The sequence below is a fragment of the Capra hircus genome, chromosome 11, assembly GCF_001704415.2.
Source record: "Capra hircus breed San Clemente chromosome 11, ASM170441v1, whole genome shotgun sequence".
NCBI classification, from domain to species: Eukaryota; Metazoa; Chordata; class Mammalia; order Artiodactyla; family Bovidae; genus Capra; species Capra hircus.
The window spans coordinates 29,343,477-29,361,502 of NC_030818.1; the positions used below are offsets into that span (position 1 = coordinate 29,343,477).

Genomic DNA, 18,026 nt, shown 5'->3' on the forward strand with positions numbered 1-18,026 from the left:
TCGTCCTCCACTCTCCCTTTCTCAACGTTGTCCCTCCTCCAGTTAATTTCTCATCTCCTTTGCTTCATCGATCTTCCCTTCTTCTGGATCATTTCTATCACCACAGAAATATGTTGTATTATCCTTCACATTTGTAAGATCTTTCCTTGAGCCCTCAGGTCTATCATTTTACTACCCTATTTCTCACATGTCTTGGCTGTATAACTTCCAGGGCCCAGTACAAAATGAAAATATGGATGCCTTATTAAAATATTAAGAATTTCAAGACTGTTATGGTAGAGCACTATACCAAGTATAGGGCCCTTCTAAGTAAGCATGGGGTCCCATGCGACTGTGCAGGTTGCATGTCCATGAAACTGGCCTTGAGTGCTAGACTAGGCAAACTAATTTATGCTAGAAAAAGTCAGAGTTGGGATCTCCGTTAGGGAGCAGGGGTTGTATTTTATTTCATTGTATTTTATATTTTAGGGCTGTGCCATGCAGCTTGTGGAATCTTAGTTCTCCGACCAGGGACTGAACCTGTGCCCTCTGCAGTGGAAGCATGGTGTCATAAACACTGGACAGCCAGTGAATTCCTGGTTGAAGTCACACACCACTTAATAAGCATCTACTATAGCCTGGTGCGCTGCTGTCTATGGGGTCGCACAGTCGGACACGACTGAAGCGACTTAGCAGCAGCAGCAGCAGCATATGAATGTACTCAATAGTGGGCATGTATATTCAGTCACGTCCAACTCTTTGCAACTCCCTGGGCTGTAGCCAGCCAGGCTCCTCTGTCCACAGGATTTCCCAGACAAGAATACTGGAGTGGGTTGCTATTTCCTTCTCCAGGGTATCTTCCTAACCCAAGGATCAAACCCTTGTCTCCTGCATTGGCAGACAGATTCTTTACCTCTGCACCACCTGGATAGCCCACTAAATAGTGTACTAAGTACTTATTATGTAGTGTTTTATATTTTATAAAATGGTTTCAAGGGTAGAAAGATATGGAAAGGGCTTTACGACTAAGGGTCAAGCGTTCTGCTTTGGAGACAAAGTCAACTTTTTAAATGACAAATATAATGATGCTTGATCAAAATTATACACAAATAATTATGTATATGTATTAAAGTGGACTCTGAATTATACAGACTATTTTTATAAACCTAAACCAAACTAAGTAATATCCTCCATTCTGCAGAGTACATTCTATGAGACCAGGTTCTTTAGCATATGTGAGAATATGAAGAATACAGTTGTATGAATTGCTGCGTTCAGTTGTATGACTACCAGACTGTTAATGAGTATTATCTAGGAGAGGGATTCACTGATGAGTGGTCAGAAAGAGCTTTCATTCTTCATTCTATGTCATGTATTTTTGCTTTCTACTAATGTACTGCTCATGAAATAACTAAAATTTTAAGAATTAATAGCCCTTTATAGCAAATATCTACACATTACACTTTCCTCTAGCTCAGCAGTCCTCAACCTCTTTGGCACCAGACACTGGTTTTATGAAAGACAACTTTTCCACCGACAGGGGTGGGGGTGTAGTTTTGCGATGATTCAAGTGCGTTACATTTATTTTGCACTTTATTTCTATTATGGCATGAGATCCTGGAGCTTGGAGACCCCTGCACTGGCCATCTACAAGGAAAACATTCATCCCATTTTAGGTTTCATTAAATTTTACACACACACACACACTCTGAAATCTCTGTGAAGAAACTGTACTATAGAATATTGAGTATAAAATGAGTAATTCTCTTAAACAGCACCCTTGTTTTTAAAGAACAGGATACTGACTTTTCTCCAAAACTATATTTATTGTTCTTTTTTATTTCAAGGGAAAGTCACAACCCAAATCCCTATCATGGCAATATTTTGCACTACCCATTATATCTTTCTTAACCAGTTTCTTTTTCTATCCATTGTCTTTGACTTTGGTTTTTTACTTGGATTCTTAACTGATGGGCTGTGAGTTTTGTCAGAAAAGTTTAGATACAAATTTTAAGTCATATTTTTCTTAGTCAAATATTAGATATCAAACTATTGTGAAAATTAAAAAGCAACACCTGTAAAACTTAAGAATAATTTAAAGAGTATACTTGTGTATTAAACTATTAAGAAATGTTCTTAAATACAGCACTGAAGCTACAAAAGATTCACAAAGTATAAAATGAGAGCAATTTTGAGCAGTGACAAACTGAGAATGAGTTAAGAGCCATAAAAAGAAACAATATCTTGGATGTATATTCAAATACTACAAGTCAGATTACTGCAGTATTTTGTCATTTATTTAATAGTCATGTATACTCAATTCACTTTAATGAAATGAACATTTAATAAAGAGCTGTCAAGCTTTTAAAAGATTTGATTTTTCTGGATTAGGTAGATAACAGATTCAGACTTGGCAATGGAATATTTTGCAAACAAAGCCACAATAACCAGTTATTCTTGGGAAAAGTGTGTGTAGTTTGGAGGCTGGAGGTGTGTAACTTCCTGAAACAGCCCAAATGCAGAAGATAACAAAAATCTGGTTGATAGTTGTTCCTGATTTGATAGTAATAGTCTTTTCATTTGAAGAAATTTTTGAAAAGATCACAAAGTTCCAGAACTCAGGTCTAGTTCAGATTTTCAGATTTAAAACACTGATAGGATTTCCTTAGGATGGTAATGATCAAATAATTAAATAACTTAATGTCCCAGTAAAATTCACATTATATTGGTATTTACTTCAACAATGTAATTATTTACATTAGGAAAGTTAGGAGAGTTGTTGTTTAGTCCCTAAGCCTTGTCCAACTCTTTTGTGACCCTAAGGAGTGTAGCCCACCAGGTTCACAACACACTCATATTATTGCTCAATAAAAGCATAATCCATGATTTTATATATATTTGTAAAAATTAATCAAAATTAGTGGACTCTTTAAATTGCCTTTTCACTTTTCCTCTTTTGAACTCTTCCATAATTTAAGATGGAAAAAAAGACTTAAAAATAGGTCATAATGATATTGCAGCTAACAAAAATAACATTAAATACACTTAATACTTTAATAGTTATTAAAAGTTTCACGTCACAACAACTATTTTGAGTGTAACAACAGCTTGTTGTAATTTGAATTCATTAGGGCTGAAATAATTGTCCTTTGTTTCTACTTCTCTATATTTTTGCAATACTTACCAGCATTGTTCTCTAATATTAATCAACTCAGATAATTTCAGTTTCCAGCATTCCCCTCTATGGGAACACCTTCTCTTAAAACTTCAAATGCTAAAAAAGGCTTATAAGAAATGGAAAAGACATTGAGAATAATTATAAGGAACACGAGTTTGTCATCCTGAGAGCTAGGGAGATTTGTTTTTCTTTTTTTCGTTTCCCAGGCCTACAACTGAACCGCCAGGTAAAGTCAGAGGTCTTTTTAGGGAGGTTGGGAGGGCTCTCCCGCTTCTCTTTGTATTCCATTTCGCCGTCCACCTTCCTCCTCCCTGCCCCCTCACTCTTTCCTCCAGACCCCATGTCTTCGAGCTTTCAGAGTGGTGCTCTCACTGGTGAAAAAGAAGGGTCAGGATTTTCCAACTTTCCCCACGGTCCCACCCTTCCCACCTCACCGGCCGCCCCGGGAGGAGGCCCCCGGAGGCGGCGGGGACCGGGCGGACCGGGCGCACACCTGGGAAGCGGGTGGTATCCCAACGGCCGCGTCCCGGGTGGGGGAGGGGAGGGGATCCTGTTCCCTGTCCCCGCCCCCCGGCGGTGGCAACGCGGAGCACCGGCCGGCGGAGGTGAGCCGCCGCGGGCAGAGACCGGGGCGGGGCCGGGGGCGGGGCTGCCAGGTCGAGCAGGTCTGCTCCGCTCTACCGCGCGCCCAAATCGCGCAGTCCCTCGGCCAGCTAGCACGGTCGTCTGACCCCCGAACACCTCGCTGCAGTCCTCTCGACGCGGACCCGCGCGGCCCACGCCTCACGCCGTCCGGCCGGCCAGTGGCTTGCGACGACCTACTCTGTCCGCTCGTCCTCGCGGCAGCCCTCGACCCGCCTGGCGCCCTCGCGCTCTAGCGCCCTGGTCCTCGGCGCGCGCAGCATGGCGCCCCGCCAGGTCCTCGCTTTCGGGCTCCTGGTCGCCGCGGCGACGGCGGCGGTGGCCGCTGCCCAGGAAGGTGAGGAGCGGAGTCGTGGGGATAGGAGGACCGGGGGGCGGTGGTGGTGGCGGTGGCGGTCCTCGGTGCCCTAGATGGAGACTGCGGGGAAGGGGCCGCGCTTTCCCGCCTGGAGATGGACGGCGCGGGGCTGCCCAGGCCCCCTGAGGGTGGGAGGTGGCGGGAAGGCGCCCACTCGCGCGGCGGGAGGGAGCAGCCTCGCTTGGCGCTCTGCTCGCCTCTCTGGGAAAATGGCCCAGGGCCGGGGCGGAGGGACCGGTAGGGAACAGAGCGGCCGCGTTCGCCGCCGCCTCGGCGCGCCCACCTCCTCCGGCCCCTGCGCACTTGAGGTTTTGTCGAGGCGGAAACCTGCCCGGGCCGGGAGGGGACTCTGCCACGGCGGCCTTCGGCCCCGCCCCTGCCCGGGCACCTGCGGCGGGCCCCGGATGTGTCTCAGGCGGGGGCCGGTGACTGCGGCGAGGCCTCTGGGGCCGCTGTGCACCTGTGCGGGCGGGGGAGGAGGGGAGGCGGGGGACGGGGCGTCCTCCTGGGCCCTGACTACCCGGTGTATGGATATTTTCTCTTTAAGGATTCTATAAGTAATGCCAAGTTTATTGTAGCAAATCCAGCTATATCGGTAATCGTAAAGAGTTAAAACAATAATGCCACCATTTTAAAAGAATCCTGTAATTAATAATTAGATATATTTTTCTTTCAGACTTTGCTCTAAACATTACCCTAAACCTAAACACATTGTTTTAGGTCTTGATCCCCTCCGTCCTCACCCCCCACATTGTATTCAATTTTCCCTCTCCTTTAGTCTTGAAAAACACGATTAAAATGATATAAAACAATCTATAGCCGGGAAGGTCGCATCATTATCCTAATCTTGGACGTGTAATTTGATTCCAGGTTTTCTTACTCTGGAATAAACATCTTGGCCGCCATCTCTTGATTTATTTGTAAGGTGGTGGCTAGCAGTGAGGTGTCGTTTAACCAGATTTCTGGAGAGGCTTTTATTTTTATAGTCTCACCAACAGGGTTCGGCCTAATTCATTATACTTTCAAAATAATGCAATTTAATCAACTCATGTTATTTCAAGTTCAGTCTGAGACTAAATACTTGATTTTAAATTGCTTTATAGTGGGAATTCTCTGGCGGTCCAGCGATTAAGACTCAATGCTAAAAAAAAAAAAAAAAAAAGACTCAATGCTTCCACTGCAGAAGGCTCTGGGTAGGACCTCAGGTTGGGGAACTAAGATTCCACATGCCCTGCGGCAGGACCAAAACAAATTGCTTTAAAGTGATAACAGCTGCTGTAGGAGTATGTTCAGAAAGTGTGTGCCTGATTGTCGTTTTATAATTTCACGATGTTTAGGCATAACTTTCTGAATATTGAGCTTTAAGCCAACTTTTTCACTCTCCTTTTTCTGGCGTGCTGCAATTCATGGGGTCGCAAAGAGTCCGACACGACTGAGGGACTGAACGGAACTGAACTGAGGCATAACTTTGTTCCCTGAGCAGGTATATAGCATAGTGCAGTGTAAGATTTTTAACTCCTTGAGGACAGCCACTAGACTTTCTTTTTGTGACCCCAATACTGAGTTTAGTGATGGACAGATTATATAGGTGGTTCATATTGATTATAATTTAAACAGGAAAAATTAGACAACTTGATATGAAGTTTCAATATATCAGTTCTTCAGCCTGTTAAAGTTAGTGTTTGTTTATAATCTCACACTCTTATCTAGACTAATAAAAGAAATTAAATGGACTTGTCAGTTTGAAGTTAAAATGAGCTTTTGAGATAGTCAAAAATATAAATATTAAACTGACATCCAGGATGGGCTGCTTAATAGCACTTTCAAAATCAGATACTAGGATTTAATTTAGTTAGGAAAGTGGTACCTCCCAATTCAATTGAAAATATAATTTTTCCAAGACACAAAATTGTCCAGGGATTGAGTACGTTTCCATTAAGTCTCAGAAGAAGTATCTCTTATTAATTAAAGGGTGGGAAGAGGGAAGTAATGTGAGTTATTCATAAATCCTAGAATTGGCATTTTAAACTTAATTTTTACTTTATATTGGGATCTAGTTGATTTATAACATACTAGTTTCAGGTATATAGCAAAGTGGTTCAGTTATACAGGTACATATATCCATTTTTTCAGATTCTTTTTCCATATAGGTTATTAAAAAATACTGAGTAGAGTTCCTGTGCTATACAGTAGGTCCTTATTGATTATTTTAAATATAGTAGTGTGTTGTTGATTTTGAGGAAGAGTCATGACCAGCAGGCAAGTGTTTAGCAGGACAGGAGGGAAGAAGCTGAGTCTGGGAGTATCATGAAGGCAAAGCCGAATCTGGTGTTTGGAGGGTTTATTCTTGGTTTAAAAAAGAAAAGTAGGAAAGCATGCAAATTAATTGCCTATTTAGCATTGTGTCAGCCACTTCAATTGTAGCTGAAATGTTAAACATTCAGGACCACTCTTCAGGCTGTGTGTCCCGTAACCTGGGGACTATTGTCAGAACATAACTTAGCTGATTCAACATCAGAGTTGATAGTTGCATCCTCATTTTTAAAGTGGATTTTTTTCCCCCCACCAGGATGTGTGTGTGAAAACTACAAACTGACCACAAACTGCTCTGTGAACGCGCTCGGTCAGTGCCAGTGTACTTCAGTTGGTACTCAACATTCCGTCATTTGCACAAAATGTGAGTAGAATATCCTCATTGCCTTTAAGTTTTATTTGATTTATACTTCTTTAATTGATATGTCTTGAGGTGGAAGTGTTTAATTGGCTCAGATCTGAATCATGCTATTTTGTCAACATTATCTCATCTTTGAAGTTTCTTACGATTTAGAAAGTGAACATGAAAACTTATAAAAATCTGTAATAATCTTTGGCCCTAGGAATTTGGAGTGAATTTTTTTCTTTAAACACAAAACTGCAGTTATTTTTCAGTTTGGGATGATACTTTCCTTTCAGTGGCTACTAAATGCTTGGTGATGAAGGCAGAAATGAGTCACTCAAAGTCCGGGAGAAGAAGGAAACCAGAGGGCGCCATCCAGAATAATGACGGGCTCTATGATCCCGAGTGTGACGACAAAGGGCTCTTTAAAGCCAAGCAGTGCAACGGCACCTCCACGTGCTGGTGTGTGAACACTGCTGGGGTCAGAAGAACTGATAAGGACAGTGAAATCTCCTGCTCCGAGCCAGTGAGGACCTAGTGAGTTGGGCTGCCTCTATATTACTTGTTTTCACGCTTTTTTAATTCATTTAATTAAATGTACTTTTGAATATGTAACGTGATTTTGTGATTTAGAATTCCAAAGATAGAAAAGAGTGGACAGTGACAATCCCATCTCAATCCTATCCCATCTCAACCCCCTAGTTGCTCAGTTTACTTCTGTAGAATTCATGTCACATGCCATAACCTTCCAGAGATCTTCTGTGAATTTACTAGCAATGTATTATATCTTATTTTTAAATGTTTTTCCTTTTGCTTATATATTTTTACTTAACACTGTTCAGTATTTTAAAGTTGGATTGGTGTTCAGTGTACATGAACAATTTAAGCTACTCATATATTTGCTTATTTATTGTATTTTAAAGTGAGATATGGTTGTTTTAGGGATTATGGAATGAAGAGGAATGGAAACACACTCCAGCTAGTTTAAGCCAAAAAGATTTTATTGGGAGAGACTGAGATTGGAAAGTTACCCTAGCCAAGGCAGGCACTCTCTCCACTTCTGTCTTCTGGAGGCCTGTGGCCACTGTTCTGTTTTCTCTCAGTGCCTTTTTGTCTTTTCACTTGAATGTGGCCCAACATGATCAGCTAAGCCTTGGCTTTACGTGATCTTGACTGTGGTGGCCAGAAGGTCTGTGTTAGAATGGCTGAGTTCTTTATAGACAATGTCTGAGGGCCAGGGAAGAAATGAAGGGCGTATCTATAGTATAGATCCTTTTTCTGTTAATTTCCTTGTAATTCCATGTGGGAATTTTGGTATTAGCTTATTAAGAAAATAATATAAAAGGCAGAGTTGTTATGTTTAATCATTTCTGTCTCTTTATAGCTGGATCATCATTGAACTAAAACACAAAACAAGGGAAAAACCTTATGATCTTCAAAGTTTGCAGTCGTAAGTGCTATTAAATGCATTATATTTGTACAGTTGATACTCAGATCTTCCATCTTACACTGTTAGATAAAGTCTCATTACTTTTTCATATTTCTGAAACATAGGATAATATAAATAGTATTTTTTAACTTTAAAAGATAGAGGTATAAGAATTGTACAGATTCTTACACAGTAACCTTTGCTCAGATTCACCAGTGAAGATTTTGCCGTATTTTATATGAGTATGCATGTGTGTGTGTACTTTCTGTATCGATCTGTGTATAAATATTATTTCTGCAGAACCATTTGAGAGCAAATTCTAGATAACATGCATCCTGGTCCCTAAATACTATAGTGTATCTTTTCCTAGAAAAAAAAAGGCATTCTCTGACATAATCACTGTACAGTTATCAAATTCAGGAAATTTAACATTAAACCACATTGTTCCAGTTTTCCCAATATTTTTTGTGGCAAATTTTTCCCTTCTAACTCAGAACCCAGTCTATGATCATGCATTTAGTTGTTAGGATCGTTCAGTCTCTTTAAATATGGAACACTGCTTTGGCCTTTGTGTTTCCAGTAAAACTGAAAATTTTAATATTCAAATTATAAACCATGACATTGATATTTTTGAAGAGTATGGCCAAATTATTTTATAGACTGTCCTTTAATTTTGGATTGGTCTCATGTTTCCTCATAATTAAATACAAGTAATGCATTTTTGACAAAAAAACTACTTACAATGATCTTGTGTCCCTCTCAGTACTTCACACTGGGAGGCACACAAGGTCAGCTTGTGCCTTCACTAGTGATGTTAACTGTGGTCAGGGTCCATGAGGTTTCTCCTCTGTGGAGTTACCATTTTTCTCTTTGTAACTAATGTAATCTGTGAGCAGGTACTTGGATACTGTGTAAATGTCCTGTTTCTATTAAAACTAGAACGCAACAGTTTTTGCATCATTGTGAATTATTATTTTTGGAATATGGATTATTTTGATGATAGTTGCAAAATGGCATGATTTTTTTTCTATTTACAGTGCACTCAAGGAGGTAATCACAAATCGTTATCAACTGGATCCAAAATATATCACAAATATTCTGGTGAGATTTTTTTTGTTTTGAAGCAGATGGGCTTTAACAGAGAGTTGGTTGGACAGTCTGGTTAGGGTATGATTTTTTTTTTTTTTTTTTAGGGTATGATTTTTTGATAGTGGTTGAACTGTATTTGAATAACACTATAAGCCCTGGGCTCTTAATCTAAAGAATCCCCTGTTATTGCTTTTCTTCCATACTCTTATAAAACCTCAGTTTACCCTTACAGAAAAGGTAGTGTCTCTTAGTTTCCCCAGCACATGCCAGTCTTTTTACCTTGGAAAATCTCTCTCTCTGGTTGCTTTTGGCAATATTTACTTTTGTTGTTATTGTTGTTCAGTTGCTCAGTTGTGTCTAATTCTCTGCGACCCCATGGATTGCAGCAGGCCAGGCTTCCCTGTCCTTCATTATTGACTGGAGTCTGCTCACACTCATGTCTGCTGAGTCAGTGATGCCACCCAACCATCTCATCCTCTGTCACCCCCTTCTCCTGCCCTCAATCTTTCCTAGCATCAGGGTCTTCTCCAGTGAGTCGCTCTTCACATCAGGTGGCCAAAGTATTGGAGCTTCAGCTTCAGCATCAGTCTTTCCAGTGAATATTCAGGGTTGATTTCCTTTAGGACTGACTAGTTGCTTTAGGATTGACTACTTACTTTAGGATGCTACTTAGTCCTGTCGTCTTTGGTTTCAGGAGCTAGTCTTTAACCAGTTAGCCCTTCCTTAACTGTTTCAACTCTACTTGAAAAATGCTCGAATAGTGTGATGGAATTCTTTGAAGGCAAAAAATTGATATCATTTTTTAAAAGACTTTTTGGTAGGGATATGTTTTTTTCTTTCCTAAAAGCAGAACATGGTAAATGCTTTTGGATTGCATTTCTTTAGCATTTTAGTAAATGAGGTACTTTAATATCTTGTTCAAAATCTTTTCAGGAAAAGAAAATTCTCTTTTGAAAAAAAACTATAATTATCTTTGTTTGCATTGCTGTTTTATTCTATCCCTTGGATTGATTTAAAACCTTCCAAAGATTTTGATGTTATTGTTAATGATAAACCAAATTATCCACTAACGACAAGAAACACCAGCGTATGCAGGTTACAGACAAACACTGAATATTCTGATTGTTGAACAATGATATTTTCATATTTTCATACAGTTTTTGTTATAGTAAGATTAATTTGTATTTTTTACTCCCCGCCCCGCCAGTATGAGAATGATGTTATCACTATTGATCTGGTACAAAATTCTTCTCAGAAAACTCAGAATGATGTGGATATTGCTGATGTGGCTTATTATTTTGAAAAAGATGTGAGTATAATCTTTATTTTATCCCTGTTTTAGAAATGTCTTTCATCTATTTCTCTACTTTTAGATCAACCATTATGAATAAATCTTCTCCAAGTGGTTCTCATGTGGTAATTAACTTTGTCCTCCTTTTCGTTCACATGCACCTTTCTTATACACTTTTTTACTTGTTCATATATTTATGCCTTTTTATCAAACTGTTATGCCTAGAATATCTTCTCTCTTATGATTCTTGTTACCTCTTTGGCAGTTATTTAGCTTGTGAGTCGTCTTCCCTACTATAATTTCTATGAACAAGAGATTCTGTAAAAATTGCTGTTTAACTGGTGGGATTAAAATGTGTGTTTAAACTTTAATATACTAAAATGAGCTATTTTCTGATGAAATTTGGGATTCACTTCAAAATAACCAGGCTAGGGAATTACCTGGCCATCCAGTGGTTAGGACTCTGTGCTTTCACTGCCAAGGGCCCAAGTTCAGTCTCTGGTCATGGAGCTAAGATCTCATAAACTGTCCAGTGTAGCCAAGAAAACCAAAAAAGTACCCAGGCCAAGGGGAGGCTAGGGGGTTGGGATAGAAGGAAGAATAGATAAAATTGGCCCTGTTTATATATTATTGAAACTGAGTAATAGGTATATGGACCTCATTATACTATAATTTTTACTTTTATATATGTTTGGAAATTTCCTGTCATGAAATTTTATTTTATTTTTTAAATTTCAATGGGTGAGACTGTTATCACCAAAACCATAAAGATTCTTGGCAGCAGTTCTTTTGGTACATAATTGGCACATAATTCATGGCTGTGGTAGGTTTTTCTTAACTATTTTAAATTGCTTTTCTCCTCAATATAGGTTAAAGATGAATCCTTGTTCCATTCCAAAAGGATGGACCTGAAAGTAAATGGGGAACTACTGGATCTGGATCCTGGTCGAACTTCAATTTACTATGTTGATGAAAAACCACCTGAATTTTCCATGCAGGGTCTACAAGCTGGTATTATTGCCGTCATTGTGGTTGTGGTAGTAGCAATTATTGCTGGAATCATTGTGCTGGTGAGTTTGGAACAAGTAAAATTTCATTTAAGGATCTTTTCTTTCAAAAAATGGTGATAATATGAAAGAGCCTCAACCATGTTGAAAATAAGTTAATGAAACAAAATCTTCATTTGTGTACTCCTTTATGCTAAATGAATTTCTGGCCCCTTTTGGTAAAATAGTCAGCCTTATGAAGCAAGAAAGGATGCTGATCTGAGAAAAGCTTGTAGCTGAGGCCTTCAAAGGTCGGTTATGTTGCCAGTGAGTAGCTAGTGTCCTTTAGTTGTCCTCACTGCACAGAGGAGTACAATTTAACACTCTTGCCAGGTTAAGTGCAAAATAATCTGAATTTCCAAACCACTCAGTGAGATTAAACTGCATTTCATTGAACACGTTGTGGACACATGTTAACACTGAAACACAATGTTAGCATAAAAAAGAGTTAAAAGAGATAAACATGAAGCCACAGTTTAAATAAAATAGTAAATTGAACTTAGCAGTGCTTCAGAAGAAGACCGTATCACCTCAGGAAGCAGGGTTTGTTGTAGACACGTAAGGAAATCTTACCAACATGACAGAGTAAAGACGTAGATTTGAGGGTATACGACAGCTTACAGTTTTTTGCTATCCATCTGGAAGAAAACAAAAGATGGATTCCTATTTCACCCCACCAGAGCTGGCCACATTGCTCAGCTGTGTGTGAATAGCACCTTCTGAAGCACAGCAGCACAAAAGGAGTGGGCCAGTTCACTCGTGTTCAAACACAAATTCTGGATGGGTTATAGTTCAAAATGTTAAAGAGTAAAATAAGTCTCAAAATTAATTTATGAAATGTTTGTACAACCTTGTAGTAAAAGAAACCAAGTAAGGTGGGAAATCTGGAGTCCATGAAGGAAGTCATATATTTGACTTCATTGAAATTAAGTATTTTGTATGGCAGAGATGCTGTAAAGTGAAAAAAAAAATGTATATCAATGATAGGCTCAGGGAAAATATTCACTATGAATAAAACCATAACAAAGGTTATTATGCATAATATATAAAGAGTTCTTACAAACTGATGAAACTAAAGAAAGAAATGGTAATAGGTGTGAGTAGACAATTTACAGAAAAGGAATTCCAGATGGCAAATAAATACATGAAAGGTTGATCATAGGAATCTAATTATCCTACAGAAATAAAAGCACAAGTAATAAGGAAGCATGGTCAAGGTCATGTATTATGTTGCTAGTAAGGATGAATCTGGAAACAGCCTGAGTATACATCCAGGGGAGAATGGATAAGTAAACTCTGGGGCATCCATGCTGTGGAACAAAATGGCTACTAAAGAGAAAGAGTTCTATCCATAGCTTTTGATCTGGAAGAATTCCTGTGATGTGGATACAGGCTTTGTAAAGAGGGAAATTATATTGCATGGTCCCATTTTTAGACCCCCAAAACTTACATGCATACATGTTATATTTGTATTAGGACAGAACAAGATGTGGAAGAATGAACACTAGGCTGTTAAATTTCACTGAAGATTGTTCATTGGTTTCTTGATGCATTTAAAATCGATATCTATGGATTTTAAAATTAAATTTGTTCAGATCAGAATTGTGTTCATTAAAAGTATGTATGTCAATTTAGACTAACTTTTTGTTTGGGTAGCAGTCCTCAAATAGTAATCATTTTTCTTCCACTTAGGTTGTGTCCAGAAAGAAAAGCATGACAAAGTATGAGAAAGCTGAGGTAAGTGGGTTATTTAATTAATTAAAAGGCCCTTGTTTAATTTCTTACTCCTCATAATCACTATACCTTCTAGACACTAATGGATCTCAACTACACTTGAGTCCCTACAGTGTAGACCTTAGGATCTTAGGGAGAATCTCACAGTACAGACCAGATTATATTGAATTCTGACCACTTAATAGCTGGGTGAGTTGTTTAACTTCCTTTAAGCCTCTGTGTTTCCTTTATCTGTAAGATGGGATGATAGTACAGACCCTTTGTAAGGATTAAATAGAGTGATCTGTATAAAGTGTCAATCCCACGCTTGCCACACAGCGAGATGTTTGCCATCTGGAGTAGTTGTCATTACCTTGTCTTGGTTCTGTCTACAATTAATTTTGCAACCTGAGACAAAAATCATTTAATTTTAAAGTTCAATTCCTTCACCCATAAAAAAGACTGATAATAGAAAATGGTTCTTCCTTAAATATTTAGCTTACCTTTTACTTCTGTCTGACTGGCCATCTTATCACTAAAAAGCAATTTGGATCATGTATTCAATGTATATTTCCTTGTAGTACACTTAAAAAAAAATTTAAATGTCATAAATGTGGAAGAGAATTTTCTTGCTTTTTGTTTTTTAAGCTATTTTCAGAATGAACAAAAAATTGAAAAATTATTAAAATTTTTTTTCTCTTTTCCCCTCTTATTTCAGATAAAGGAGATGGGTGAGATGCATAGGGAACTCAATGCATAAACCAGTTTGAAGAATAACTACAAGAAGGGAAATTAGTAAACAGACTCAGATTATAAACATGCGCATGGGGCAAAGAGAAGATCTTTGAAGACCACTGTTGGGTTGTTAGTTAGCATCATATGTTTGTACTAGTTAAACCTGTACTCAAAATATAAACAGTTTGAAATTGACTTTACCAATCTTAAAATTTGACTACAAGTGTCCTATAGATACAGATCTAAAACCCAGAATTTGGACTGATAGTTTGAATTATTTATGCCTAACATTGAAGGGCATGCATTAAATATGCTTCCACAGTAGTCTGAATGACTACTGTCTTGTCCATTTGTGATTAAATAGCTGCTTTCCTACTTGAGTCTTGTACATATAACTTTTTTTATGAACTATGAAATAAACATTAACAAATGTTTCTTAACTTTTGAATCACACTGAATCAAATTTCATAGTATACACATAAGATAATAGGTTAAGAAATGCTCTCAGTGCTAGCTACAAATTAGAATTTGCAAGAGTCCTTATAATCACGGATGTGTGCTTGTATGTGTGCTAAGTGGGTTGGCATTTCCTCCTCCAGATAATCATGTATACTCAATATAAAATTTATAATGTAATGTATAACTTCTACACAGAAAAAACAAGCAATTTTATTCTGAATCCATCTAAGATTCTATTTCAGACAAAGTGGCATTTTGGCAGACTAATACCTTAAGGCTGCATTGATGGACAGTGTTGTGGAACATGAATTCCATGGTTGGTTGTATTAGAAGCACCAGTTTTTCAATGGAATAATTATGGTACAAACACATTTTATATGAAGTTAAAGTATCCTGAAATATTTTTGCTTTTTGATAAGAAACTTTTGAAAATACTATGAAAATTTTAAAAGCCGTATTTAAGCATTTACCTACGATTTTTATCCCTTCCGTAGTAGGCAGAATTCTAGGATGGCCCCTAAGATTTCTTACCTATGATATATATGCTCTATAGAATTCCTTCCCTTGGAGTGTGGGCAGGATCTGTGATATGATAAGGTGATAACTCCCGAGATTACATGGTGAAGGCAAAGGGATTTTCCAGATGCAGTTATGATCCCTCTTCACTTGACTCAAAAGGGAGATTATAAAAGAGTGCCTAAAAGTAGGAGACAAAAAGTGGAAATAGATGTACTTTCTTGTTAACTGTAAAGCAGACTGCCATGTTTTGGAGAGAGTCGCCTATCAGGAAATGGCTGGGCAACCGTGGCTGCTGAGGGCCTCAGTCGCTCAACCATGGAAGTGAATTCTCAAATGAGCTCAGAAGAGGTCTATGGCTCTTGATGAGATTGCACCCTGGTGACATTTTCACTGCAGTCTTGAGACCCTGATGAAAAGACACTATGCTTGGACTCCTTTCTCAGAAAGTGAAGTGACGTTTATTAAGATGCTAAATTTGTCATAATTGGTTATGCAGCAACAAAAATCAGTCCTCGAAAGTAATGAGAACTTTAAAGACAAATGGACAAATATGAAAATAGTAGATAAAAGGAACAGCCATTACCCTAGCTCTGAGACAGCACCCAGAGAAGAAACCGTATACACCCTGGGCTGGAGTTCAGACCTGGGAGAGGGCTGATGAAGAGACCTGTGGCTCGATCAAGAGCAGAGAAATTTCCTGTGGTGCTGCACTGGCAGAACTTGTCGAAAATCTTTTGGAATTTACTGGAAAAATTTGCCCTCAAGAACAGGAGTCGTCAAACTACAGCCTGCAGCTGGTCTATCACTTGTTTTCAAAACTGGGAGCTAGAAGGTTTTTGCATTTTTAACCGGTTGAAGAAAAATGGAAAGGATATTTCACTATATGTAAAATAGTGTAAAACATTACACGGAATAAAAATTTCAGTGTCCACAAAGTTACTGGAGCACTGCTACATTCACTTGTTCATGTGTTGAGTGTGGCTGTTTTTCACTACAAGGGCAGCTAATTGTGACAGACTGACCTAATGGGAACTAAAGCCTCACTACTCTGGCCCTTTACAGAAGTTTGTTGACCCGTGTTCTAGGGTGCTAAGGGAAAGATCTGACACCTAAGGCACTGTACAAAGCTGTCTTTTATAGTTGGGGTGGTGCTCAGGGCTGCCATCAGCTGCCCAGGGCTGCAGAATCCCTGGGTGCTGCCACAGCTGGGCACTGGGGGGAAGTGGCGGGTGCCACAAGGGAAACAATACCCTTTCCTCTTGCAGTGTTGCTCCAGCGCCCTCTTCTGACAAAGCCTCAGAGCAGGCACAAAAGGCGAATTGAGCTTGTTCAGTTGCTAAGTCATGTCCAACTCTTTTGCAACCCCATGGACTGTAGCCCACCAAGCTCCTCTGTCCATGGGATTTCCCAGGCAAGAATGCTGGAGTGGGTTGCCATTTCCTTCTCCAGGGGATCTTCCCGACTCAGGGATGGATCCCAGGTCTCTTGTATCACCTGCATTGGCAGGCAGATTCTTTTCCACTTGTGCCACTTGGAGTGCCCAATGACCTCATCACCTTCCTCCAAAAACTTAGTGCAACACTTATATCCTCAGAATCAGTTAGTGACATTGTCACCATGTATCAAGTCCTAAATTCTTTTTTCTCTCTTACCTTCTCCATCGTTTTGGGCATCAGTCCCTGAGACTCTCCCTCAGGAATAAGTCTACCTCCAATCTGCCTTCCCTTAACACATTTATACTGAACTCCTTGCCACCAGCCTATTCCCTCTCTAGCCCAGATCAGTGGCTCAGATGGTAAAGAGTCTGCCTGCAATGCGGGAGACCCAGATTTGATCCCTGGGTCAGGAATATCCCCCTGGAGAATGAATGGCAACCCACTCCAGTATTCTTGTCTGGAAGATCACATAGATGGAGGAGCCTGACAGGCCCCAATCCATGGGGTCACAAAGAGTCAGACATGACTGAGCGACTAACACACACACACTTTGCCACCAATCTATTCCCTCTCTAGCCTAAATGCTACATTGCTCCCAGGACAATTTGCCTAAAGTTGATCACAGCATTTTTCTACCCCTTCCTCCTCCAGTCTGTCCCTGCACTGGGTGCTCCTTCCCCTTTTGGCTGCCCAGCATCCCATCCCCTCTTCCATTTGGGGAGAATTCTGTGTATGGTATTGGTGGGAGCCAATTCTTCACCTCCCTCTGCAGAAGTTTAAGAGCAGTGATGTTCCCTCTGCCCTGAGCATCTAGGGCACAGGCATCCCTTCCTAGGACTTGAAATCTTGTGACAAAAAGGGAAAACAGTTGAGAAAACTCTCATGGGCAGTGGTGGGGTGAGACCAATGGCATACACAGGAGTGGTCTCTGAATGGCATCCAGTCCTCTAGCTACGGTCTCTCTGCCTGGCCTCCCTTGGTCCCTCCTTTGTCTCCATTTCACAACTTTACCACTTGCCTAGGTGTAATTTTACTTAATATAAAGCTCTCTTCACTCCGAGTCTTTCCTGTGTATTATTCCCAGAACAACACAAACAGTCAAAATATATTTTATTTCCCATTATACTCCAATATATCCAACTTTGCTATATGCAAAATTTTTCTTTCCATTCCTCAAATGTTCCTGTTCCTAGGTCCTTTTATACTTTGCTTGGGCTTGACCATATCTTTTCTTTTTTTTTTTTTTAATTGAGGTATAGCTGATGTACAGTGTTACCTACGTTTCAGGTGCACCACAGTGATTCACAGTTTTTAAAGGCTATAGTCTTACATTGTTTCTTACATCTGCAGTATCCTCTACTTAGTCAAGGCCCAGCTTAAGATCCCCTTTCATGATGGCTTTCTTAACACTGTAGCCTCAACTCTTTCTACTTCTTTCAACACAAAGGTTAGGATATGCTACCCCCAAATATGCCACTTTGGTGTAAGAGTTCTTT

At 39.6% G+C, this 18,026-nt stretch overlaps 1 protein-coding gene across 1 annotated transcript; it reads left to right on the forward strand.

Moving 5' to 3' along the window:
* On the forward strand, positions 3,798-16,049 carry EPCAM (epithelial cell adhesion molecule). Its single transcript, XM_018055200.1, has 9 exons — positions 3,798-4,136; positions 6,727-6,834; positions 7,110-7,350; positions 8,198-8,263; positions 9,280-9,343; positions 10,539-10,640; positions 11,492-11,692; positions 13,361-13,405; positions 14,100-16,049. The coding sequence occupies exons 1-9, from the start codon at positions 4,061-4,063 to the stop codon at positions 14,139-14,141; spliced, it is 945 nt and encodes a 314-aa protein (XP_017910689.1). The 5' UTR covers positions 3,798-4,060; the 3' UTR covers positions 14,142-16,049.